The 26,267-nt window shown below is 36.3% G+C and overlaps 2 protein-coding genes and 1 non-coding gene across 4 annotated transcripts; all 3 read right to left on the reverse strand.

Moving 5' to 3' along the window:
• Positions 1-3,315: 3,315 nt before the first annotated feature.
• LOC118482548 lies at positions 3,316-3,400 on the reverse strand. The gene has a single exon (XR_004868581.1). It is a non-coding gene; the product is annotated as a small nucleolar RNA SNOR75 (small nucleolar RNA).
• Positions 3,401-11,253: 7,853 nt separating this feature from the next.
• LOC110880303 (subtilisin-like protease SBT1.5) lies at positions 11,254-13,919 on the reverse strand. Its single transcript, XM_022128881.2, has one exon. It carries the CDS (start codon positions 13,741-13,743, stop codon positions 11,428-11,430), a length of 2,316 nt encoding a protein of 771 aa, XP_021984573.1. The 5' UTR covers positions 13,744-13,919; the 3' UTR covers positions 11,254-11,427.
• A 6,141-nt stretch (positions 13,920-20,060) lies between these two features.
• On the reverse strand, positions 20,061-26,110 carry LOC110880304 (AT-rich interactive domain-containing protein 4). 2 transcript variants are annotated; one of them, XM_022128882.2, is made up of 17 exons: positions 25,656-26,110; positions 25,215-25,311; positions 24,995-25,139; positions 24,742-24,915; positions 23,842-23,895; positions 23,648-23,736; positions 23,191-23,467; positions 22,818-22,874; positions 22,640-22,671; positions 22,369-22,504; positions 22,123-22,296; positions 21,471-22,037; positions 21,023-21,160; positions 20,850-20,948; positions 20,671-20,771; positions 20,420-20,510; positions 20,061-20,333 (listed from the first exon to the last, which is right to left on the reverse strand). In XM_022128882.2, the coding sequence occupies exons 3-17, from the start codon at positions 25,121-25,123 to the stop codon at positions 20,235-20,237; spliced, it is 2,217 nt and encodes a 738-aa protein (XP_021984574.1). In that variant the 5' UTR covers positions 25,124-25,139; positions 25,215-25,311; positions 25,656-26,110; the 3' UTR covers positions 20,061-20,234. The 2 variants fall into 2 exon arrangements, with proteins under 2 accessions (XP_021984574.1, XP_021984575.1); XM_022128883.2 differs by having other exon boundaries at positions 24,995-25,123; positions 25,656-26,088.
• Between the last annotated feature and the right edge of the window lie 157 nt (positions 26,111-26,267).

Here is a 26,267-nt window from a genome sequence, read left to right on the forward strand (position 1 = left end):
TTTTTAGTTATTAAGAATAGCGTTATAAATTAAATTATTTGGTGTATGATTACTTTAACGAAGCTAAGTATAGATAAGAACAAAGGCTCATTATTTTCCTATCCACATGATTCTGGTTGCAACTTGCGACCAATATACAGGAATCCACTTGATTTTCCTATGCACATGATTGTGGTTGCAACTTGCTACCAATATACAAGGAATCCACTTGAGAAGGTGGCAATAAAATAATACTAACATCCCATTCGCCGGGTCGATTCAAAATTTTCTTGCCTAAAGCTGTTAGCAAAATTAGGGCCATTTTGTAAAAGATTTTTTTTCTAAGGATCCTATTATTCATATATCATCTTTGTATATACATAATTATAGATCATAAAACTCAATGTTAACATTCTCAAAACTAAAATTACCAACATATAATGCATTTTGTTAGAATTTGAGGCCCTAGGAAAATTAGGGCCTAAAGCTCTTGCTTTATTTCACTCCCGCTTGAGCCAGCCCTGCCCATTCGTCTTAATAAAATACTAATTTTTTAATTAAAATTAAGTTAACAAAATGGCAATCTAGATTAACTAAAGAAAGAAAAAGCACTACAAACTAAACATTAATAAACGAAAAGTACCTATTGATTTTTTAATAAAAGGAAATGTACATAAAATTAAAGATTTAAGTATTTAACGAAATGAATCACTCGCTAACCCCAAAAGGCAAAGGACACACAGCAAGTGGTTAAAGTCGGAGTTGGAGGCCCTTCCAGACACCTACTGGTCTACCACATATCATATGTCTAGTTCCTCATTATTGAAAAATTAATCGAGGTGAATACCAGGCCCATGGAGATTATTATTATTATTATTATTATTATTATTATTATTATTATTATTATTATTATTATTATTATTAACTTAATTATTTTTGTTGGGAGGGATTAAAGGTTGTTTGGTAACTTCCGAATGATTAAGTGCTTAACCAAGTGCTTAACTAGTAATAAGTCTGAATTGTATAATACGGACCGTAATACATTACCAATATTATACAATTCCTCTTCCGTATATACTACCATCCGTAATACATTACCAATATGTATGATATTTCAAATTATGCACATATGTATCACCAACCTTCGTACCATCCCACATGACCCAATTTTTTGTGATTCATTCTTTGAGCCAGAGGTCCCTTCAACTGTTGTGACTTTTTGTAGCATTTCATTCCAAGTTTTCCTGTCAACTTGTGTTGTATAGTTGTGTTTTTCTTTCTCTCTTGCTATCTTCTCAAGAGGCTTGAGGATTTCATTAATTTGTTTTGAATCATGGCTCTTAGAAGTGTTGGTTTCAACAAGTTGTTTATGCGGTTGCTGGTGGGCTTTCCTGAGTTATTCCTTGATCTGGTTGATCATTTCATTTTTTTCTTCAGCAACTTCTTGATGGTTTTCAGAATCCTCTTGCTCATTCTGTTTGTCTTGTATGGCCTTCAGATTCTGATCTTCAATTGTCTATTATAAAGCTGCAATTGATGCTTTGATTGTGTTTTCAAATTTAGAGAATTCAGATTTTGAAACATAGTATGTGTTTATTTGTATTGATGCAACATAACATATGCTTTAATACTTTTTAACAAACCATAAATCCTCGCCCGACTACCTGCCATTGCTTTGTAATTGCCCTTTTTCGTGTGGAATGAAATAGAGATTTATCAGCAAAAAAAAAAAAAAAAAAAAAAAAATTATTATCATACATTTCTTTTGAAGAAGTGCAATTATAATTAACAATCCTAATACGAGGCATTTGCACAAGCTCAATTCAATACTTGTATTTAACGTTGAGGAGGTTATGTGTAAGACCCGGACTTACATAACTAAAAATTTATAAAAAAAAAAAAAACTTTGCATTTTTATATAAGAAATGCAAATAAACGTTCATACAAAATTTCGGATTTAATAAAAGATCATAAATATTTAAACACTTTAACACGTTAAAACGTTCATAACTTTTAAAGCGGTTTGTAAAATAACGAAACAAAAGCGGAAGCTTGAACTTCGGTTGTGTTCGGTTCTTCGTTATGCTTGATCTTCGGTTGTGTTCGGTTCTTAGTTATATGATGCTTAAATCGTAGATTGATAACCCACATTTACTAAAACAAACAAACAAAAATATTCAGCGAATGCTCGTCGTAAGCTACGACAAGTATGTCATATCCTACGACACACACACAACAACAAATTGGCAGATGGACTCTGCCATAGCCTACGGTAGAGTGTCGTAGGTTACGGCCCCCTGAAGTTGTTCACATTTTCTTCCGTTTCGCCTCAAATTTACTTCTACGCGTCCGAAAATCAATTACTCACATTTTAATTCATAATCCATGACCCGGATTCACAACTCTTACGTTCTATGCTATCGATTCGCGTTTTATGCGCCAAAATTATTCGACTCGTTTCAAGATTTGAGCACTACGCTCAAATCTCATCCATTCTCTCCATACCTCCTATTTCAACGTTGAGATTTCTATTTATTTTACACCACAACTTTACTTGTGGTGGTTTGTTGTAGAAAAACCATTATTGTCCAATTTATCCCCCGGTTTAATAATTTACGAAAATGACCCGTTAGGCGGCATTAAACTAAAAAGGTTTACGCATTTCACTTTTATACCACCGAATGGGTCCACCCAAATATAAAATCCATTTTAAAACTACCCTCAAGGGTCATTTGCCCGATTTATTATTCGGAGGGCATTTTTGTCAAGGTTTAGTCCTTTTAACTACGAAGGACATTTTAAAGCTTATTTTGACCAAGTATACTATTTTAACCCGTATTCCATTTTAAATTCATTATGTCCCTAAGAACATAATATCTCAATTTCAAACTACTAGGGTGTTGTTTGTTTTTTCAGAGGTAAATGTCTGTAGTATGCGGACCACATCTGCTGACATCTGTAGCAGAAGAGGTGGACCACACCTCTGCAGTCTGCAAGAAGAAGACTGTTTGTTTTTTAACTGCTGCTCAAATCACTTTTAGCCGGACAAATTCAAGCTTACAACATCAAATATATTTATCTATTAAACTTCGATTACATTAAAAACGCAAAGAGTAAAACCCCTAATCTTAATAGTAATTAGATCCATAAGTCTCTAATAGCAAGATCAATCGATGCGAATCTTCAACTACATTTGCATCACCTCACATCGTCGTTTGCTCTAAAAAACTATCAACAGAGACAGCCTGCAAAAAGTTAGCTATCAACCAATTCACAATATTGTTCAACAAAAACAAAACAACCAAAACAAATATAATAAAAAAAGCAAACAAGGGTATCTCTTAGACAAATGCCTCGATTCGTCTTCACAATGAATGGAATGGACATATCAAACTTGTCATCTATGAAATCATCACCGAGAAACCCCAACTGTAAATTAGCAAAAAATACTAAGGAATTTGGTGACAAAGTGATAGGGTAAATTAAATCTCAGGGGATATCATTCCATCCCTAAAGCAATACAAAATTTGCAAAAAGGGCAGACGATCCCCGATTCAAAATAAAAAAAATGTGGGATCTCAGACATCCAAGGAAGGAAAGAGCAGCATGAGCTCTCAAGATTGGCGAAGGTGAAAGCTCAATCAGGTGAACACGAGCTTGTATTTCGCTAAAGCCGACACCGGAGCCATTGTTTTGAGAGTGAATATGAATACAGTGCGACAATCGGATCAAACGGCGGCGGTTGTGATCGGAGAGTGAAGGTTTTTCGACGGATGTGGTGGAGATCTCGCCGGAAAATGGTTGAGTTATTGTAGTTATTTCTGTTGTTTTCCGACGGATGTGGTGGAGATCTCGCTAACCCCTAAGTCAGAGAAGAATGAGGTGGGAAGGTGGCTGTGGAGGGAGGGTGGTGGTGGGAAGGTAGCTGTGGAGGGAGGACGACAGTGGTGGAGCTGAGAAGAAGGAGGTGTAGGGTTTGTGTCTGTGATGCAAAAAGAAAGGAAGAAGAGGTAAGAAGAGGTGAGAAGACCCATTCTCACATCTGCACCAAAAAGATGTCTCACAGACCTTTTTTAATGATATGTCTTCTGAAAATCAAACACTCTGCAAACCTAAACGTATGCGCGTGGTCTGCGCGGCGCAGACAAAAGAGGTCAGGAAGAGCTTTTGTGAAAAAACCAACAACACCTAGATATACCTTTCTTTAGGTAATCCAATGTCCACCCATACTCAATTAGTTCTCCCCAGGCCCAAAGTCCTCATTGAGAGTTGACCCATTACACATACCTGGCTCGGGTCAAGGCATTGACCCGTTTTTAATACCTTGCCTTATTAGTTGCTAATTAATAGCAATGTAATCCCATACACTATTTTTCCTTGTGAGCATAAGACTCGACAAGCAATCATTAGTTATTATTGTCAAATTGTGATAATATTACCATTTGACCCGTTTGGCCTAAATGACCATTTTACCCACCTCTTAACCTACCCCTATATGTATTGTGAGAAAGTATTTATTTACCATCTCACTCATTTGACCCGTTATGATTTACACCTAGTGGCCATATTTCCAAAAGTCGTTTACTTACGCGTTTGACCCATCATGGCTTACGCCATAGGGTGACTTCTCAAAACTCATTGTTTATTCGTCAACACGTGACCAATTTACCATTTTACCCTTTTTACTCATTATGGCTCACACCATAAGGTAACTTTTCAAAACTTATTGTTTGTTTGTCAACTCGTGACCAAATTACCGTTTTACCCTTTTTACTCATTATGGCTCACACCATAAGGTAACTTTTCAAAACTTATTGTTTGTTTGTCAACTCGTGACCAAATTACCATTTTACCCTTTTTACTCGTTATGGTTTCTTATTGTTTTACTTTTTCCGATCCGTATCGATTCGTGTCTGAACGTCATATTTCAAGAACTTATTTCAAATACTAAGTCACCTTGTTCTCAAACAAATACATAATAAATACTCTATTTAAAAGGTGTAAGCTTTACTTATCTTGCATCCGATTATGCTTTTCCCCCTATTTGATCCGCTTGACCCGCTTCTTCCCAAGCTTCCATCTAGCTTGTCAAGCATCAAACTACCATTTATCATCCGCAAGATGGTTAGATTAGTCATCATTTAACACGACTACCCCACCTTACGAACTTTATACCAAAATCACCATTTGATCCTATTATAGGCCAGTTTGACTTTTAAAAGTCAACTGCCTATTAACTTATGCAAATCCACAAATAAGTTCAACAACTCATTTAGGCATTTCATTAGTTATCTGGTAGGTGCTACTTTTAGGCCACCATTTTAACTACATTCATCAACCTAGTCCATGTAATTGTTAACATCAAGTTAACATAGTTTATAGTCATTGTATGCTAATCTATAATTCATTATATAAGAACATTGGGATTGTTTCATCACCACGAAACAACCCATTGCATCATATGTATGAAATTTGCCCAAACATCAAACTTAACCAAAGACTTTAATCATTCATATACACATGATGATTTCAAACATATATTAACATGAATATAACATCAATTTCATCTTATCATATAACACCCATTTCATGGCAAGTGTGAGCATATAATCAAACTCATAAATTGTTCAAGTATCTTCCTATTACTACCATTCATGGTGATCATAAACATTAGTATATCATCAACTTAATCATATTATCAAAACCCACTTCATAATCTATTTGTTAATCACTTACAAGGAATCGTACATCAAATATTTCATAATTTTATTATGTCTAACGAAACTAAGCATGTATATACACTTAATTTCATCTTTGGATCATAATCCAACAATCTAATTGCAAGTATTCTACTTGTCTCAAATTATGACTTTCACCAATCTAGGTTTTTAAACATACCTTATGATCCCCTAGTCTAGGTGATCGATAATTCATGTTCATGCACGAATTTGAGGTCCAATTTCTCCTTCAATTTGATGATCTTGGATGAACAAGGGTTTACCCTTGTTTGCTCCTCTTGATGATCGACCTACACACACACTATGTGTGTTGTGTTTTAATTTCTTTATGTTTTAAAACACATGTTTACTTTTTGACAGTTTTAGTCCTTCAAGTTTAGTTTTGATTATATAAGGCTACAACTCATTGTTTTATTACCTATTTACATGTTACTAATGTGACAACTGTCAAAATTCCAGGTATCCGTACAACTATTAAACCATGATTAGTGTTTAATGGCTGTGCTGAATTACAACTAATCACTTGAATTGCTTTCTGATAATTGTCATATACACATATGTGCATCACATATTGCTTAATGTAATATCATTATTGCATAGGAACTTTATTGACTCAAATGATGCACGAAACACAATTAGCACATTTATCAGAAAAATCAGGAAAATGCTGACAGAGTTCAGTACAAAGACAGACAGTGTGTTGAGACACAGAATGAGCCAGAAACCAAGTATTACACTAGTATAGTGCGTAGAAAAGTAAGGATCACAAAACTGTCTTTCTAGTGATAGTTTAAGTGCCGGAAAGTGACTAAAACTCACTTAAATTGCAGAATTCTGCAGAAAATCAGCAAAATCAACATTTAAACACACTTATATCATGCAGAAATATGATTAAATGGTCCTGAATGCTTTCCTAAGTGTCAAGAATCAAAAGTGTCACGAAAGGTAACATAAAGCACAATAAACTGCAAGTTTAGCACCTTAACGAACCGGTAACCAACCGAACAACCGGACACTACCCGAAACACCAAATTTTCACTAGAAGCACTGTTTAAACATTACCAAGCTAGTTATGGTCCCCGAACATCATAACACATCATATAAATATCAGTGGGTAAAAAGTTTGGTGTCAAAATTTGGGTTTAGATAGGTTTTATGCTAATAATGCTGTTTAATTAATAAAAAGCTTTCTAATTACGATCTTGAGCATAACTCCTAATCTAGACCTCAAACTAATGTCAAATTTTTAGGACAAGTTTATAAATCAATAATAAAGGTTTTTGTCGTCTCATATTTTTAAAAATCTCGTTTTAATGACGAAAGGGCATAATGGTCAACTTTTAAGCATATAACGGAAACATGCAAATGAATTGGATAAATAAGGAACCAAGTTGTATAACCTCAGAGGGTTATGCTAACCTATAACCTGGTCCTAATGGAACTCTAAGGCATGTCTAAACTAAGCTAAATCGGGTCAGAACTGAAAGTCAAAGCAAAAGTCTACTTTTGCGACTTTCGTTTCTGAACCGAGCCTAAACTCAAAATTGTCGAATTGAACATGCTTACACATGTTCTTACATTAATTACCAAGTTATATAAGTGTTAAAACAGGTTTCATAGCTTCTACATTGTTAATTATGAGTTTATTTGCAAAATAGCTTTTTGTTGACTTCTTATAATTAAGTTTGACCCGACAATTGACCTAGTTAGAGTGGAAATCAGAGGGTGCCCTTTTAAGGGTTTATTACCCACATAATTACCAACTCATAGCCACTTTCATTTCGAAGAATGACTGGACCATTAGTGATTAATCACTAAGTCAAAGCTTAATTACGACGGCTTTGACTTTAGATCATTAAACTAATAAAACACGAATTAGAGAGGCTAAGAACACTCACAATGGTCCTTAGCACGAACTAAGAGCTGATGGAAGCTTGCTTGAAGTCCAGAGAGCTCCAGAGAGTGTTTGAGAATGATATTTGCAAATGAGCAAATGAACAAGAATACAAGAACTCTTTATATAGGAATTAAAACATCACAAGATTGCTCCACACAAGTCTAGGATTGATTCCTGATCATTCCAGGTGTCCCCTATGCATGAAAAACCACTGGTGCAGCCCCTGGAATCGAAAACCATGCATATAAGTCGGTGTAACCTGCTGTAACAGACAACTGTGCATGTTTTCTGCATCTGCAGGTTTTACGGGGCCCGCGTAGGGAATGGCCAAGGCCTACGCGGCCGGTATGAGGGTTAGGCTCCGGTCACAAGTTTGTCAGCTTAGTTGTTGTTATGATTGAATGCAATGGTATTAAGCAAGTCACACATAATCACGCTTACGCAAAAGTCAGGGTGTGACAACTAACTAGGTTAATTTGTTCCTGGTTATTGTGTTTACGGGTTAACTTTTACCACCAACGGTATTTTACCCGCTCATCCCTAGTTAATTTGGTTTGATTACGAAACCCATTTTCGTGGTGTTACATTATGTGACCTATTAATGCTCGAACGTGGAGCATAAACAAGTTTATCTCCAACATTAATGTGTTTCTTCATTTATTTTCCAACGGTTATTTTTTATATTTCTTCCTTTTTGTGAAGATTTTCTGGACCAACAATGAGGTCAGGGAATAACGGTTGGGTAACTTCAGATGTGGGTAATGTTTTCGTAGGTTGATTTAAAAGATTTGAAGATGAAGATATTACCAAATGAGGTAAACTTACATAATGGTTGCAACGATAACTTCTGGGTGACACGTAGCTGTTTCGAGTCTAGGTGAAATGAACAAATGATGTGCTATTGAATGCTTTTATTTAAGATGGAGATACATACCTTGTGTTGATACTTGTAGTTGCGGATCATCATTTCATTTTTGCAACAATTGCATTTTGTTCAAAAGAAATTGTCAAGCAAATTTATCTTTTCAATTTTCATATCTTGACCAAAAAATGAAGTGTGTTCAATTTAAGAACAAAAATTATTTTGATTTTTGGTTAGGAACTGTATTTGTAACGTTTTTAAAGGTTGTTTTCTTGATAATTTTTTTTAATTGAACAATAGACTACTATTCCAGGTCCTTTTCTATTTCCATTGAGAGTACTATTCCAAAGTGGTAGAGGGTTGGTTAGTGGCGGATCTTGCCCGTTGAACGTGCCAGGGCCGAAAGACACGGGCACTAAAAAAAGCCCGCCCGGGCCAAACATAGTATATATAAAAAATTTCTATTGAAATGCGGAAAATTAGCACTACGGCCGAAAAACTTGCCCGGGCCGTGGCCCTGCCAGAGCTCTTCTAAGATCCGCCCATGGGGTTGGTGATAAAGTAAGAACCAAAACACACTTGAAATGGGTCAAACGGACACAAACACACTTTAAATCGGTTATCCAGTTATTTCGTGTTCGGTTCGTGTCGGGTTTTCGTGTCGTGTCGAAAATTCACACCCCTAACACAGGGAATGGATTTCCTGGCCAATACCCGGACCCGGACTCGAACACGACCCGGGTATTGACAGTACACCAAAATTCAAAACCCGGTCTATTTAGTGGTTGATATTTGTTTTTCTTCTAAAAAAGAAAAGAAAACCCAAAGCCCAGAGTCATTAGGCCCACAAACTGAATCAATTTAATTTATTGAGTTCTATATCTTCGTAGTAAATGTACCTGCGTACCATTGTAATTTATCAGGTTAGCTGGCCTGGTCCATGCTGCTATTACAAAGATGGCCCAACTTCAAAATTTTTCTATCTGTTAGCCCATAACGTACTATGAAGAAGGAAGCACCTAACCACAACTGTAGTTATTTGTAGAGTTATTGGATTTTAATAATTCTAAGTTTTACTTGTCTATAATAATCCTAACTTTAAAAATTCTCTTCAATGATCCCAACTTGTAAAAGTTTGCCTCCATTGATCATTTTCAAACATATAAGCATTTGATCTCCTAAATAGATTCAAGTGCATCTGGAGACTCTTTAAACCTATGTTAGAAAATGATCAATGAGGGCCAAATTCTTACAAGTTGGGATCGTTAGAGGGAAATTTTTTTTCTTTATCATGGCGAACTGAACTAATATTGTCCGAACACCGGTACTGGTACCAGTATTTGTTTTTTAAATTTTCCGAACGTTCTGGTATTAATTTCGTTTGAACAGAGTTGTATTTGCAATTGAGTATTCCTTTGGTGTCGTAAGCTTTATGGAGTGTTGGTACCATACTATAGCCGAGACAAACCGAATTTTTATGGTTTTCAATCGATGTAAAAGTGTGTCGATTGCTATCAATGTTTTAAATACCGGTATGAACCGGCCGGTTATACCGGTTAAACCGGATATCGGACACGAGTCTGGTACGATAAAGGCCGGTAAAACCCGAATACGGTATGTCTTATGTACCGGCGGTAAATCCGGTTCTACCGGTTCAAACCGTTGAACCGGTTTGCATTATCTTAATATTTGATTTCTTAATTTTAATAAAATACGATATTAAGGTAATATTAATCTTCCATATTTCCGGTAGTTAACCTAGTGCCTTCTATTCCAATATTTCATCGTTGTTGAAACTGTTACTCACCTCGTACAATGCAATATTGTTTATAACTAATAAAAATATTCTTAAAATGCTTAGTAGTTTATAATAAAAATAGTTGTTTTTAGATAAAACTATGATCAGTTACATAAATTCAAGTTGAGATTTGATTGTTTTTTGAGTTAGATAAAACTATGATCAGTTACATAAATTCAAGTTGAGATTTGATTGTTTTTTGAGATGAATTTGTATTTTAAGGAATTCATAGGGTTAACTAATAACCCGGTTCAGTCGCCCGATACAACCCGGTTCAACTAGTTAAACCATTTTAAAGCCCAACCCGGTATGATTTAAAAACCGGTTTTTAAAACATTGATTGCTATATTAAGTGTTGGTATGAATCTGACAGATACTAATTTAAAGCCCGTCATATAACACGGGAAATCACACTAGTTATCAGCAAACAATATTGTATCCACGTCATGAATTTACCTTCTTCTATAGAAATATACTTACCTGTGATGATTAAAGTATAGAACACTGGGGTAGTGGGTAAACTATTATTATTTTGTTACGTTGAAATGCAAAAGGATAAATGATATTTCAGTTTTAGTACAATCAATCCAAAATGCAATGAACAGTAAGGGCCCACTGTGTTTCATTTAAATTTAAAACAAGCATATACCGTGGTCCCTAGGTTGAGCATGGATGGAGTAGCTGTAGCCATAGTGTGGTCCAATGGGCCTGATTAACGTCGATTAGGCTCAGACGGTACCCTACGTTTCAGTACTTGTCTTCCATTTTAAGTTATTATACATTAATTCACAGGGACAAATGACGAACACGTAACTATAGTCCATTTAGCTTTATGACATTCAACCCAAACCCAACCCAACCCAAGGATGTCCTTTTATAGAACCAAGTATAATAATATGTTTGTTTTTCTTTAATATATAAATTTTGCTAAGTGAACGTAGGGTATAGATAAATGATTTTTTTTTTTTTTGAGTTAAAATATTAAAACTCTTGGTCATATTATAAATAATAACACACACCAAATCAAATCACATGTTTTATACAAAAACATATTCGTGGTTCTTTCTGATTTAAATACATTCATTCTAGTAGCAACCATAATTAACCAACCAACCACTCTTCAAACATCAAAGTTGAATTATATTTCAGGCAGTCACAGAGGTTCTTGCATTGTGACAACCACTGGACTTGTTACAACGTGTTTACCGTCCGACCACTCAATTGACCCGCTTTTCGTCATCGAACTCCCGGGAGACAGCTTTACTGCTGCCACTTTCACCCTCACCAAAAAGTTAAGCTTCTGCCCCACCCGCCTGAATGCAAGCTTCATTGGTTCCACTGTCACATTCATCCCTCTTGGTGGCCTTATGCTCACGCTGTAAACTGAATCCGCCACACCCACATTTGTCACGCTTCTGATGAAGTGTGTCGACATTTTCTGCTTCCCATATTGTTGGAAAACAGCCGTCATAGACGGGACATTCAAGTTCCCAGAATGACCCGCCTTTTTTGCACGGCTACAGTCTGCGTGTTTCCTGGTAATCACTTGGATGTTTTTGGTTGTGTAATTGGAATTACACAGGAAGTCGATGTAATCATATGAACTAATGTCGTATACCAAACCAGGATCCATGGCCTTTTGTGGGTGGACATGACCCGCCCCAAAATCCATTACTGTGGACGAGTTTCCAGTGGACTCGTCTATCATTGTTTCCCCTCGATTGTCCACTGTATAAGCAGTTGTAATGAGTGCTGATTTGATTGCAGCTGGGCTCCATTCTGGGTGGGCAGCTTTCAACAGTGCGGCTAGACCGGAAACATGAGGGCAGGCCATGGATGTACCCGATAATATGTTAAATTCTGTTTTGCGGTTATCAGATGCAAGGCCAGACGGTCCTACTTTGTCCGGCCAGGCTGCAAGAATATTGAGTCCTGGAGCAATAAGGTCTGGTTTTAAAATCTCGGGTGATTCTGGGTTAGGTCCACGTGCCGAAAACGAGGCCACTACGGGGGCTGGCCGGACGTTTATTCTAGTTCCTTTGAAAATAATAGTGGCTTTAGGGGGTGACTTGGATTTCGAAGCTGACATGATGTATTTTCTTATCTCGTCGCCTGAGGATGCGCCGACTGATGTAGCTGGCAGGACGTGGCAATCGGCAACCAAACCCTCACCGTCGAACACTCCATTTGCTAAAATCATACCAATGCCGCCTGCTTTCTTAACAACTTCCCCCTTTTGAGCTCTAGAATTGATGCCTCTATCACATAACACGATTTTACCCTTGACAGATTTAGGATCTAGAGAACCTTCCAGACACAAGGAAGCAGAGTAACCGTCTCCACCTTCATTCCCCGCGTAAATTAGCGGATAGAGACGGTGTTGCGCCAATGCGGGTCCACCGTAGACGCTTACACCAGGAATCAATTTACCATTTCCTAGCTTTACATCAGCGGGAAAGTCACGGTCAATTGCTCCGGCTCCTACAGTAGTGACCCAGGGTGCTATGTTAGTGACAGTGAGTCCGCCAGGGCCACCGTTACCGGCAGAAGCTGAGACAAAAACGCCGTGGTCGGAAGCACCATAAGCACCGATGGCAATTGCGTCAAGGTAGTAAGGCACAACAACGCCGCCAACACTTAAGGATATGACATCTACACCATCTGACACGGCGGAGTCAAAGGCGGCGAGGATGTCGGAGTCAAAGCAACCAGCATTCCAGCAAACCTTATAGGCAGCCAGACGAGCTTTGGGTGCCATTCCAGCAGCCACACCACGTGCATAACCAAGAGTTGAGGCCGGAAAAACATACCTACCAGCAGCAATTGAAGCTGTGTGAGTTCCATGACCGTCTGAATCTCTTGGCGAGCGGTGCTCCAACGTTTCGTTCATTTTACCGTTTGTTGCTTCGTATCCGGCAGAGAAGTATTTGGCTCCAATCAACTTTCGGTTACATGGGAAACCAACGCAAGTTCCCTTCCATTTAACCGGCACAGGGCCTAAGCCTCTATCGTTGAAACTCTGTCTCTCAGGCCAAATCCCGGTATCCAACACTCCGATAACCAGATCCGAGCCGAAATCAGACTCTTTGAGTAAGCCGGCACTGTCGGACGTCTTGAGGCCCAGGAACTCCGGTGAACGAGTGGTGTGCAGATGACGAACTTGTTCGGGGATAACAGAGAGTACGGTAGAAACAGATTCGAGCTTGGAAGCCTCGAGAGCGGAGAGCTTGGCAGAGAAGCCATGGAAGACGGTGTCGTATGTGTGAATAATACGTGAAGAAAGGAGGATCTGGGAGTCGGATACAGAAGCGAGGGTAGAATCGTACCAGTGGGTGTGAGTTGGGAAGACTGATGGTTTGGCGTCGTGTTGAACTCGAACGATGAAGGTCGTCTGGCGGTGTTGGTCGGTAGCAGAAAGTGTGAGGAAAAGAAAGAAATAAGTTGAGAGGTGGAGGGTAATAGAGGCCATGGAGGAAATGACCGCCGGTGGTGAAGCAAGGAAGGAAGAAATTAGGTAAGGAGGGGAAGCATTTTGTTGATTTTGAAATAGGAAGGGTAGAGTGGTATAGTACAGTGGAGTGAGTGGGTTGTGTCAGCGTCTACTGTAACTCATGTTTCTTTTGTTTTGGGGCTTAACCTCCCTCCCATTTGATTTAATCGTCCCCACCCACCATATACCACTCTCATAAATACACAACAGAAACCTTTTCTTTGTTAAAAACTTCACCAATTATCATAAATGTTACTTCTCAAAACTTATTCACAGATTCTAATTCATTTTCATGTTATCGTTATATTTTAAAACATTACAAATATGAAATATCATCAATCACATCAACATGCTAAACACCTTTAGATATAATAACGGAAAATCTAAAATTATAATTCTTTTATGGAAATAAATGAAAAACCAGTGTATGCTAACTAGGTACAGACACACTTCATGTCAGCTTTGTTTCTAACATAAAAAAGTTGACTAAAAATCATGTAACACGGTATATTCGAAAATAAAAATTAAACTAACAACATTGTATAAGTGAAAAACGAAATTGAATAAAAAGTCGTTTAACAACAAAATAAAAAATGTGTCAAACGGTCGCGAAAACAAAAAGACTACAAACATAAAAACTAGCCAAATAATATTTTAAAGAAAAAGATGTAGCGTCCACTAATACCAATAACGTAATCAATGTTATCTATTAATTACTGGTTCGTTTCATCAAGACACCAAAACTAGTTATAGTTAACAATACAAAAAAAGTTTATTTGTGATGGTTTTGTCACACAAATGATGTAAGATGTAACCTAAAAAATAAAGTTGTGGTTTACGCAAACTAAAACCATGAAAACATGTTCAGTCGTAATTGGTTTGTTTGTCATGGTACCAGAACGATAACTATACTCGCTATAGCTCACGATACATAAAAAATACTCAATATATATCGGAATGTCAAAAAAAATCTAAATGTAACATGTGTTTTTTTTTCTTAAAGGATAACGGAAGAAAATTACTACATAACAGTCAAATTTGTAGAAAACTAAATAAGTTAAATACGTGTATTATGCAGGGATGAGGAATCAGTAGTGAGTACCGAAAGTTGTCGGTACCAAATCGTACCGTACCAATCGAATTTCGGTATCCATTTTTTGCCATTTTCCAGGATTGGTACTTTCGGTTTGGTTCAATATTTTACCCGCTTTTTACTTTAGAATATCGTACCATAATACCAAACACTTTTGGTACTGGTATTCATTTTTGACAATTTTCAAGATCGATACTTTTGGTACCGGTACGATACCAAGCTCATCCATAATATTATGTACATTATAAGAATAAGGGTATACGGTGTGGTGATCGGCAAAGAGTGGCAAACTAGTTTACCACTCGGCAAACACCGCCGCCAACACTAGTTTGCCACTCAAAGTTTACCAAATCGGTGATGGTTTGACGATTCGGTGAGGGGAGGAAGGAGAGAGAGAGAGGGTATTGTGGGTGGGGTCCATTCCTATCTCAACCAATCACACCTTTTTCCTTTTTTTTAAAAAAAAAATAGTTTACCACTTCACCAAGTGTTTAAACCATTGCCAACACTTTTCACCAAAGTTTAAACACTTTTGACTGATTGACATGGCGCGCCCTGATTGGTCGGTTTTTTGGTTTGCCACTCCAAAGTGTTTAACCACTCCCTACACCCTAAGGATGGTAGAGATGTTTATTATGTTGGGTTAGCAAATTAACGGGTTATGTATTGGTGGTTTAAATCTTTGAACCGAACATGGCCCACATATTTTAGTTGTGAACTTGGAATACACTTCAAATCTTGTAGCCGGTATTTAACCCATCTATCTAAAGAGTCAAATAGGTAGACATGCAATAAATGTGTTGTAAAAGTGTTAAAAGAGGTTCTAATGCAAGAGCTATATGAATTACGGGTCGACTTCGATAATGTAATTTGGATTGGTAGGTTGGTCGATTTATTTAAATAGTTTAACCTCCATACAACCCGTTTAATTAAACAAGTCATCCCGTATACAACCCTTTTATGTAAATAAGTTATATATGACAAGGGCTTATTTTGCGTAGTGGTAGAAATTGTAACACATTCCACTATATAAATCAGGTTAACTTGTTAAGCATAACAAATCATAATTTGATGTTTGTTTCTATTGACATTAATCGTTATAAACTGTATAGTGGTTTTATTACCCTAAGAAAATAGGAACTCCTCTTATTCATGGTATTCCTGTGTATTATTACCACACCCCCCCCCCCCCCCCCCTCTTGTCAGTTTGAATGCTTGAAAGGTCTTACATCTATCATGATTAAAGTAAATCTAAAATTCGAAATAAAGCATAAACTCTTTAAAAGGAACAGTCACAAAACTCCACAACCTTTACAACTAAAACCAGGTAAGTATTCATCATTTCGTTTGAATTTATGTCGACCGCACCCTGTTCATTTAACAATAATAAATCATTTGATTAGAGATTGCTTTGTTTTTCTTATAATCATGTCATTGCAACTTTAATAGAGTCGATAAACTTATTTTCCCGGGGTATCAACCTAGGTTTATACGCTTAAATAAGTTATTTATCGAAAAGAAACAAGAGTTTATTAGTTTTTCAATCCATAAACAAATAAGAAGTATGTAAAGTCAATAAATAATATTTACACATATGGCTATAGATGAACAGAACGTTCAATGAATTGTTTAATTGTTAATTTATATTTAAAAAATAAAAAAAAAACATCACTAGTGATCGATGACGTGGTAAAACTTGATTAGATCTTGTGAGTGATGGAAAACCGTCACTAGTGCAGCGCTCCTACCCCTGATAGGCAACTTTTCCCTCCTCCACCACCTCAGCAATTGTCCGACCCTTTCCCCAGAGTTTTCATGGATGTAGACCCTTATCCTTCTCACACCTTGTTTGAACGGATGCCCTCCTCCAGTCCTTGCCAGTCCCACATGCCCTCCACCTCAGTACACGTACGCTTAACTTAAGGTCGTGTCATTGAAGATGGTAGAGATTGCAAGTCGTTTGTAGTTTCTACTTTAAAAGACAAAAGGAAACACTATTGTTAGTTAGAGGCTGACTCATGAATCATGATTGCATAATGCCTTTGCTTTTCCTTTTTAATATCAATCCAAATCCAAATCCTAATGCTTTTTATTTATTTGACTCCATATTTTATGTTTCACGTGATTCGTTTGGTGGAACTAACTATTATAAACTAGTAACTTTCTTTTTCTTCTACCTTAATAAAATAGTTATAAATATTATTTACTTTTTACTATTTATTAGTTATCTCTTTATATTACAATTTAAAAATAGTAGTATTTATTGGTTTCATCCTTTAACAATTACTAGTAGATTGGCTTGTGTAATGTGGCAATTGTCATTGTGGCTCTTTTAAGGAGTATACATCACCTGTCTTAAAAACTAATTATATTCGAGTATTATTAGTATATAAATTTTTAAGTATTTAAATAGAATAATACTTAATTTCAATAGTATTTAGATATAAAATATAAATAGTAAAAGTTAATTTAAGTTATTATAAATAAGATATAAGGGTTAGGTTTATTTGTGAACAACACCCTTTATAGTGAACTAATCATATCCCTTGATTATTAATACACAAGTGTAAATCAATGGTCAAGATTTGATGGTGAAAATACACTAGTGTATTTTACGATTTGGTGATGTAAATCAATGGTTAGGATTTGTTCGCCCAGTTCACAAATACACTAGTGTTTACCCTAGACACCCACCCGATATAATTTAAATAGTATTCACTTATAAAAATATAAATAGTAAATGTAGTTCTTTTGGGGAGCGCAACCCCCACCTGCTTTAAACACCGGTCTAATCTGAAACTGTTTTGACTCTTTAAATAAGATAATACTTAATTTATATAGTATTTAGTAATAAAAATACAAATAGTAAATGTAAATTTAAATGCTATTTAGTCATAAAAACATAAATAGTATTGTAATTCTTTTGGAGAGCATAATCTAACCCGAACTGTCTTAAACAATGGTTAGACCTGTTCTGACATGACATGTTGCCCGACCTGACCTGATCATATGTGTTTTTTTTTTTAAATTGAATAAAAGAAGTTTAAAATTGAATATTAAATTCAACTAATTAAATATTTATATAGTTAAGTATTTAAACTAGAATTACCCCCCCCCCCCCCGGCACGACGTAAAATCGTGCCAAATAGCACCAATGCCACACCATCACTGATAACCAGCAACATTGAAGTTGCAGCATGTTAACGTGAATAAATTAGATCGAAACTTAAATCATAGAAAAAAAATAACTAAGTCGATCTAAGACCCGCACGTTGCGACGAACCTGTCAAACAGGAGAAAAAATAGAGGTAAAAACGTTGAACCACAGACGGACGTTACGCCGTGTTAAGTTGCAAAATTTAGAACGAAACGTAAAAACGTTGAACCACGCATGTTGCGTCGTGTTAACTCGCAAAATTTAGAATGTAAAATGAAAATTTGCAACAGATGAAAAGTATAGGGGATCAAAGTTGAAAGTAAAAAAGTTGTGAGTTCAAATTGTAAAAGATGGTAAGTTCTGGGTAAATAGTAAAAAATCAAATTTTGCGAGTTTAAATCGAAAAGGAGGAAAATTTTGGGTTACAAGTAAAAAAAAATCATTTTTTTCTCAAAAAAAACAGTGTAAGTTTGAGTATAGGGGGTGTGATGGAAAGGTGTTCATTCTTATGCGGTTGGGGATTTAAAACGGTGTAAATTTAGGGTGAAATGTTGGATTAGGGGGTGTGTAAGGTAATAATTGGTAAAAACATTAGTGATAAATAAAACATATATTTACGTAAGATTTCATGCTAGACTAATTTTGATCAAATTTCACAAAAATACATATGGCTAAATTCTGGAATTAGCTACATGATCAAACTGAATTTAATCAACAAGTTGAAAACATCATGATTGATGGTTTTAAGTCTATAGATGACAAAACCCACTTGAAAGAAACTTACTAAATAGTCACGAGAAGCCTACCAAGTTGTTTTTATTAAATTCCAACTATTATAAAACCCGGCGTGTTGCGGCGCGCTAAAACAAATCGTTCTATAAACTTTTTTACGTATAAAATACTAAAGATTTTAAACAATACTTTTTACGAAACACATATAAGAAAATTTATTAGAATAAATAATAAATTAAATTAAAAACAATAAGTTAGGACCAAACGTTTAATGATGTTTAATAATATACATTAAGTCAACACGTTCATTTGGAAAGCAAGCTTGGACCGGATTCCAACTATGACGTCATTGCAACGTCGGAACATGTTAAATGGTCCGAACACGTGTAAATTATGCGGCGAAGACGAAGAGAATGTTGATCATTTTCGCTTGTCATTTCGCATGTCGAGTATGGCAAGCGGTGGGTCAGTGGTGTAGGATTCCCCCTATTTTTGTTTTTACAATGATGGATCTAATTAACTTTCACAAATACACAAGATTAGAGAAGAAGAAAAAGGCAAAGGCAATTCAAGCGATTATCTTCACGGCATGCTGGAGCATATGGAAAACGCGAAACGACACAATCTTTTCTTGGAAGGAGGCGACGATGGTGAAAACAATGGAGACAATAAAATCGTTGGGATTTTTATGGTTCAAAAATAAAACTGCATATAGAGCTTTAAGGTGGAAAGATTGGTGTAATTTTGAATTGTAAGTTGTTTGTTTCATTGGCGCTAGTGTCTTGCTAGTGTCTCTTTGAATGAAATATTGCTGTTCAAAAAAAAAAGTACCCTCTTAACCCAATTTAAAGAGCAAACCAAGAAGGCTCCAATTAAACACTAGTTAACGAACGAATAAATTTCTGTAGAATTTTATGGTAACAGCATTCGATCGATTGCATGTTACAATAGCTAATTTAATCATTTTGAAGGATTCGGATGTTATAGATTTCCGGATTAAAAAAACATTTTTGTTTTCTGAAAATTTAGTTCAAAAAGTCGCAACATTCTAACTTTTCAAAAATGACTTTTTGATGACTTTGAAAAAGTCATTTTGAAAAGGACTTTTACATTTGCCAAACACTAAAACTCCTTATTGGCTTTTTGATTAAGTCAATAAGTTGGTTGAAAAAATTTAGCCAAACATGCTCTTAGAGTCATGTTTTAAATATAATGGCCACGTCTAAAACACAAATACCATACCAGAAAGATTGATTTTAGATCAAGTTGTACGTATTCAGATTTATTTTTTGTTGCTGGTAGAGGAAGTAGATATTATGAGAAATAAAAAAAAACATTCTACAAAATGGTAAATATACATATATTACACAAATACCCTCTAATCTCATTACCACTCCCCCATCTTTTTTGCTCATAACACAAACAAACTAGGAAGATACGCTAGAAACAAAAACCAAATTATGGTATTACTAGTAAGTAAGAATTACTTTAAGAATATCCGTTGCTGGTTTTCGGTAACTTCTTCTTGAAGTTGGAGATGCTGCATTGAGGACATATGTACTCTAATCCATCTGTTTTTGCATAATCCTGCAAACATTAAAAAAAAAAACATTTGTGTCGCATTTCACACCTCAATACGTCATCTCTTATCATGATGCAAGCCGCATACATACCTTAAACGCACCAAGGCCCTGCCTTCTGTCGCAACCAAAATGGGCCCACTCGCCGCATACCCCACAGTTCACCCAATCCCCGGCTGCGCTACTGTTGTAAATTTCAGATAAAACATTACATTAGCATAACAAACCACAGATAATCAGGGGTGTTTGGAATTTGTTAAAAATCTCCCTTCCCAAACAGCTGATTGTTATATCAAAACAGAATGAGCAATTTAATAACCAAGCCTAGAAGAAACTATAACAACCTGCGACACAACAAGCAGCACTCCCCGTCCACATCATCGTGTGCCAATTCGTATTCCAAAAGATAGGTTTCATAATGTCTCTTGAGTGTATTTCCAACACCCTACATCATTTAAGGTGAAAATTAAGAGAATTTTTAACGAAGAAGTTAAATCACAATTTGTTATTTAAAAGGAATTACCGTCATTCTATTTGTAACTGTGTGGTTCCGCATCTTTGAGAAAACCTGCCCTTTCCAATTGATTCCATTGCCAACATGAAAGCCACCTCTTGAAACCACCTAAAAGAGGGCAAAAGGGTAAGTAAGTCTTTTCTGTATTTATTTACTCAAAAGATGTATATTTGATAACCCACCTCCCTATATAAATTGTAGAGATCCAAACGCTTTGCATTAAGTATTGCATCAGGAAACTCAGCAAGACCGCCTTGCGGAATAAGACGATTATGCCCTCGAAGGATTAAAAATTGCATCACATCCTTCAAAAACTCCTCCTGAAAGAGTGTATAAATTGTAGGTTTGAGATAACAGTAAGTATAACCTTTTAAAAGCTCCAAATTTCATAATTACCACTAAAAAATATCATATTTGTCCATTTCGTAATAAATCCAATGAGGTGAATCATCTCACCGCATAATGTTCGCTTTGGTTATTTAGTGAAACAAGTTGTTATAAGTAAATGATTTTACAAATTTTTGAAGAATATATAAATATTTCTAGTGTTTTGAAAGGGTAACTACACTATTACAAAATTTTCAAGTACATATAAATATGAGATATTATACTTTTAGACATGTGACTAACCTCAGAACAAACATGTATTGGACTCCTATCACAACCATGTTTCTTCAAAGGAAGTGGGTTTAATGAAACTAGGTGTTTGGCTTGATAGGAGCTTGATAATGACTTGCGATGAGCCACAGGGGCTGATCCTGCACTATTGTGTTTGTTAGAGGGCATGGATGAAACATGGGTCTTCACTTGTCCTCCAAAATCATGTCCATTTGTCTCTGAAATCCCTACAAAGGGTAGCATTTTCTGGTGGCGAATGTGTGGAATTGGTCTCAGCGCAGCAATTTTTGTTTTCTGCCTAACCATTACATACCCGTTCCCTGATTCCATACCGTTATTACGACTCGTTTCTGAGTTTATGATTTGTCGTTTTCTACTTGGGAGAGGTTGCCTCATCCATGGGGGGATGGGGGGATTGGTCATCCTGTCATGGATATTGTTATCTACTTTTTTACAGAAGAAAAGCAATCTGGTTGCATCATCTTTCTCGAACGAAGCAACAGCTAAACCCTGAACACTAGCAACACCGAGTGCAACTAAACTACGGTAAGAAACATCTGGTGCTAGCTGCCTCAAAACCTGAAAAATTTAACAAAAAAAAACAAAATATTAATGGTGTAAAATGATGCGAATGACCTTAACTTCAAAAAAGGGGAAAATGAACCTGTGAAGCCCATAAAGGGACCTTCATAGAAACTTCAAATACTGTGGCTCCACAGGCTATTGAAGCGGATTCTCGAGGTTCACAAACAGATAGTTTGTTCTCATCGGAGTTGGATACTGCCTGAACTAACTGAGTTTTATCAATGACTTCACTTTTTATATGATTTTCCAAAAGCTGAAAAGAAGAAAGCATGAAGTTTTAGAAACCATAAGAAATAAACAACGCATATGATGATATGATAAACACCTGATCATCAAAGCATGTTTGCGCACTTCCTGATACCAAAAGCGAAATATACGCAGAACTACAAGTTGAAATATCGCATCGCATGGTCACTACACCTCGAGAAAACGTTCCTGCCTGGAGAGGTGGAGGAAGTGCACTGTCACATATAAAATACCACATCAGCAGTGAAATTCAGCAAACCATAATAAATACTCACTCATGTAATTCATAATGCTTGCTTCCACTATATGTATCACATTAATATCACAAGTCTAGAAATGCATCAACACACCTAACTCGATTGTGAAGTTTACTCCCACGCATCTGAACAAAAAATAAGGCCGTTAGTACTCAGTTTAATCAACGTAGCATAACTGGGTGCTGAGAATAACAAAAAAACGATAATTACGAAAAACAGGTACTTCCAGCTTGTATTAGACTGTGTGAAAATATAGTATACAGCTACTTACTTCAATACTCAAAAGAGCATTCAGTCCATCTTCCAATGGTTCCAATAGAGACGCATCCTGAACATAGATAAACAGATACTCAGTTTACTAAAAAATAGTTCATATCACTTCAAGTGTAAGCGTGTGATTTTGAATCCACCTAGAATAATCCAACAGAAATACACAATATCAAACAGTGTTATAAAAATAGCTTGTTTGACTCTAAAATAAAGATAAGCTTAAGCACTTTTTTTCATACAAAAACTCAAAAAGCGGTTATCTGTTTTTAGAAAAAACAACAAGCAGATAAACTGTAAAAATAAGCTATCCTGATTCCCAAACACCCCATAAGTTGTTGGCTTGAGAAAAAAGAAAGAATTGAACCTTCACTTACCAACGTGCATGCAGATCCGCAAACAAGAAACCTGACGTTGACATCATCATCATATATCTTAATTGCAGGAAGGTCCTCAGGATATTTTTCTTCGTCATCTTCACCCCCTGCCTCCGCTGGAGGAACATTGATCTTGGGTGGGTCCCCCAGAAGGCACGGACCCAATGTGTTATCATCTTTCTCGGAATTATTGGGGAGTACAAGGTTGTTCCTTACACAGTATAACCTGAAGGATGAATGTGCCAGCTGGAAAGCATCCCACGTATGGCTAGAAGAACTGCAGAACAATAGATATAATATTTAAGTACGGACATTACAAGTAACCCGCATGTACCATTCATCTCACAGTTTTGTATAACCGTAACATGTTGGAATTTGGTTGAAGGATTATTTTAATGCAAGTGAGAAAGTATGTAGATTTTAACGGTGTTAACCTTAACAGTAAATTCATAATTACCTTTGTACCACAGAAAATAGTGCATGTCGAAAATGGCAGGCTGCATAACATGAAAATGAGTTCTTCCAATATATCACATAAGGAATCCCCTGTAGAGATAAACGCACATGATATTATCTTTCAGGGTGCATTTGAAAAATTCAAAACTTAAATAAAAGACTGGGAAAAATTTTTATTCAAGTGCTCTCCCTTACCTTCAAGTGCAGTGCCTCTGCTACTTCTTCACCGTCTGGGATTTCCAAATATACCTACATAAGCAATGAGAGAAAATGAGAACAGTCCGATGAGAAATGAGAGAATACTATCTGTATCTATATCTGGAATAAATAACTATTTATGATTGTTAAAAACGTTACAAAGTAAACCTCTAACTCACTTAAGGATGCATTCTTTCGATTTGTCCCAAATTCCGAAACCAGCTTTAAATTATGCACAAACTAACTTACAATTAATTACGCATTTTAGAAACCAACCACATGACTTAACCTGTAAATTATAGATGTGGCACTGCTGATGCCATGCTAGCTGCCATATATGCAAAAAAACCGCTTATGTGAAAAGGCTAATTAGCTTATACACAAGTTTGAAAACACCAACTTTTTTTTCCAAATTTAAGGTTAAATAAATGTTACATGTCAAAAAAAAACTTCAAGATGCCAGGTGGTCATGGGGTGACAGCCCCCTGAACCAATCAGATATGACGGCGCACTTTGGCATATACACCCTATTCCCAACGACACGTATTTTGTATATATAGTCAACTATGCTGAGTGGCAAATGCTCTGTGTGTATTTACATCAACTTTGGTCATTTTAGTTTGTATGTATATGGTGTTACTGGTTGAACAAGTCTCCATTGCTACACCGAGTAATAAAATGTAAAGCGGATGTAATATACTATAAGTTGATTATGAAAGTGGTTACTAAATAGGTGACTAAACCTTGAAACATCTGTTCCATCTTAGTTTTTCTCTATATAAGAAACACCAAGAACAAAAATAGACAGCATATGAATAATGTTGATAATTCATGCAATGCACAGGGTGGAGATATATAAACATATAACAATCTATGACGATGGATTCAGTGACATACAGTTGTGGGCAAAGAGGAGCCGAATAAGCCCGGTAAATCCTGTGCACCTTCCCAGACAAGAGATCCAACCTCATCATTTATAAGTCTTTCTCCTTGAAAATATATAATGTTTGGCTGCACAGAATCCACAGCCTTACGAAATTCATCAGTGGTAGGACTAATTAGAGTCTGAACCTGGCATTAAGTAGAAGAAAATAGATTAGATTAGATTAGATTAGCTTAGAGTAGAGTAGAGAATGAGAAAAAATCATACCTCTAAACGTCCAGAAGAAGTGATATCTGGAAACGGGAATCCTCCTTGTGGAACATCCTTATTATTGGTTCTACATAAAACAGCAAGCATGCAACATGTGTGTTTTGCAGTTCCTTGAGCATGAAACATCTTCAATACATCAAGTCTAGAGAATGAGACAAAATCAAATCCAATTTTTCAGTACGTAGGGATTAAATTGAGAAAAGGATGAGAAACTAACCGAGAGAGATGAGAAATTTGAAGGAATCGAAGGGAGATCTGCGAATCGAGCCCTAATTTTAGGATGGATGCTGTTCAACTCCAAATCGCGAAAGGGGCTGATAGATGGATGAGTAAAGTAAACAATGGAATGAAACCCTAGCTAGTCCTTAAAAAATCAACCCTCCCCTCACCCACCCAAATTAAAATTTGGAATTAATTGAAAAAGAGAAAAAAAATTTAAAGAATCTCTACATCTTTCTATGACTTAAAAAAAAAAACCCCTCTCTATCCAATTCCGTTCGATACACCGTTTTGATTAAAACAACAAACATCAACCAAATAAATAATTGTTACTTGCTGTCACTCCAAATTACATTACTACTTACTTTATTTATAGTTTATATCCAATCATCATCATGGTCAAACCAGAATTATAAAATTATAATTTACAAATACATACAGATGCAACTGTTGTAGATGGAATGGAACCCATAAATCAAAATCGGTTCCTTATCAACACCGATCTAAGAATCAAAGCCAAAGCGAGATTCGCTATGGTTTTCCTTCCCAGATCATAATTATCTTAAATTTCTTTATTCTCTCCTGCTATCTTGGGTTGATACAGCCAGGAGTGAAAAAAAAAGCCAGCATCGGTCATTCTGTTTGCCAGGACCATCGTCTTCTTATATTTCTGTTATTAGTTAGTAGGTTGGAATGGAGTGTCAACCGGATTCTGCATCTTTGCACTCGTCCCCCCTGCCCTGGTTTCACTTCTCAAACCGCCGCAGTGATAGACGTGTTTTCACCGGTGGGAATTTGTTGCCTCTTAACACCGTCTTAGTATTGCTCTCATTGTGCCAACGAGCTACGATTCAATTGGAATCGGAGGGGAAACGAAAATTTTGGTTTAAGGTCCTAAGTCTCATGTTCGAATCCGATCCTAACCGCCTTTTAAGACGGTGGGTTTGGGCTATCCAGCGTTGTGTGGGGTTACATTTTGTCATCGGTTACCTCGAGTAGTGGCTTTTGTTTTGTTAGCCGTTAAAAAAAAGTATTGCTTTCATTCTTATTT

This window comes from Helianthus annuus, chromosome 9 (genome assembly GCF_002127325.2).
Source record: "Helianthus annuus cultivar XRQ/B chromosome 9, HanXRQr2.0-SUNRISE, whole genome shotgun sequence".
NCBI lineage: Eukaryota > Viridiplantae > Streptophyta > Magnoliopsida > Asterales > Asteraceae > Helianthus > Helianthus annuus.

Coding starts and splice junctions, on each gene's coding strand:
- LOC110880303 (XM_022128881.2), bottom strand. CDS start 13,743: ATGGCCTCTATTACCCTCCACCTCTCAACTTATTTCTTTCTTTTCCTC.
- LOC110880304 (XM_022128882.2), bottom strand. CDS start 25,123: ATGTTTCATGCTCAAGGAACTGCAAAACACACATGTTGCATGCTTGCT. Junction 22,672..22,817: donor ATGCTCTTTTGAGTATTGAA/GTAAGTAGCTGT, acceptor TTTTTTGTTCAG/ATGCGTGGGAGTAAACTTCA. Junction 20,511..20,670: donor TGCTGCTTGTTGTGTCGCAG/GTTGTTATAGTT, acceptor AATTTACAACAG/TAGCGCAGCCGGGGATTGGG.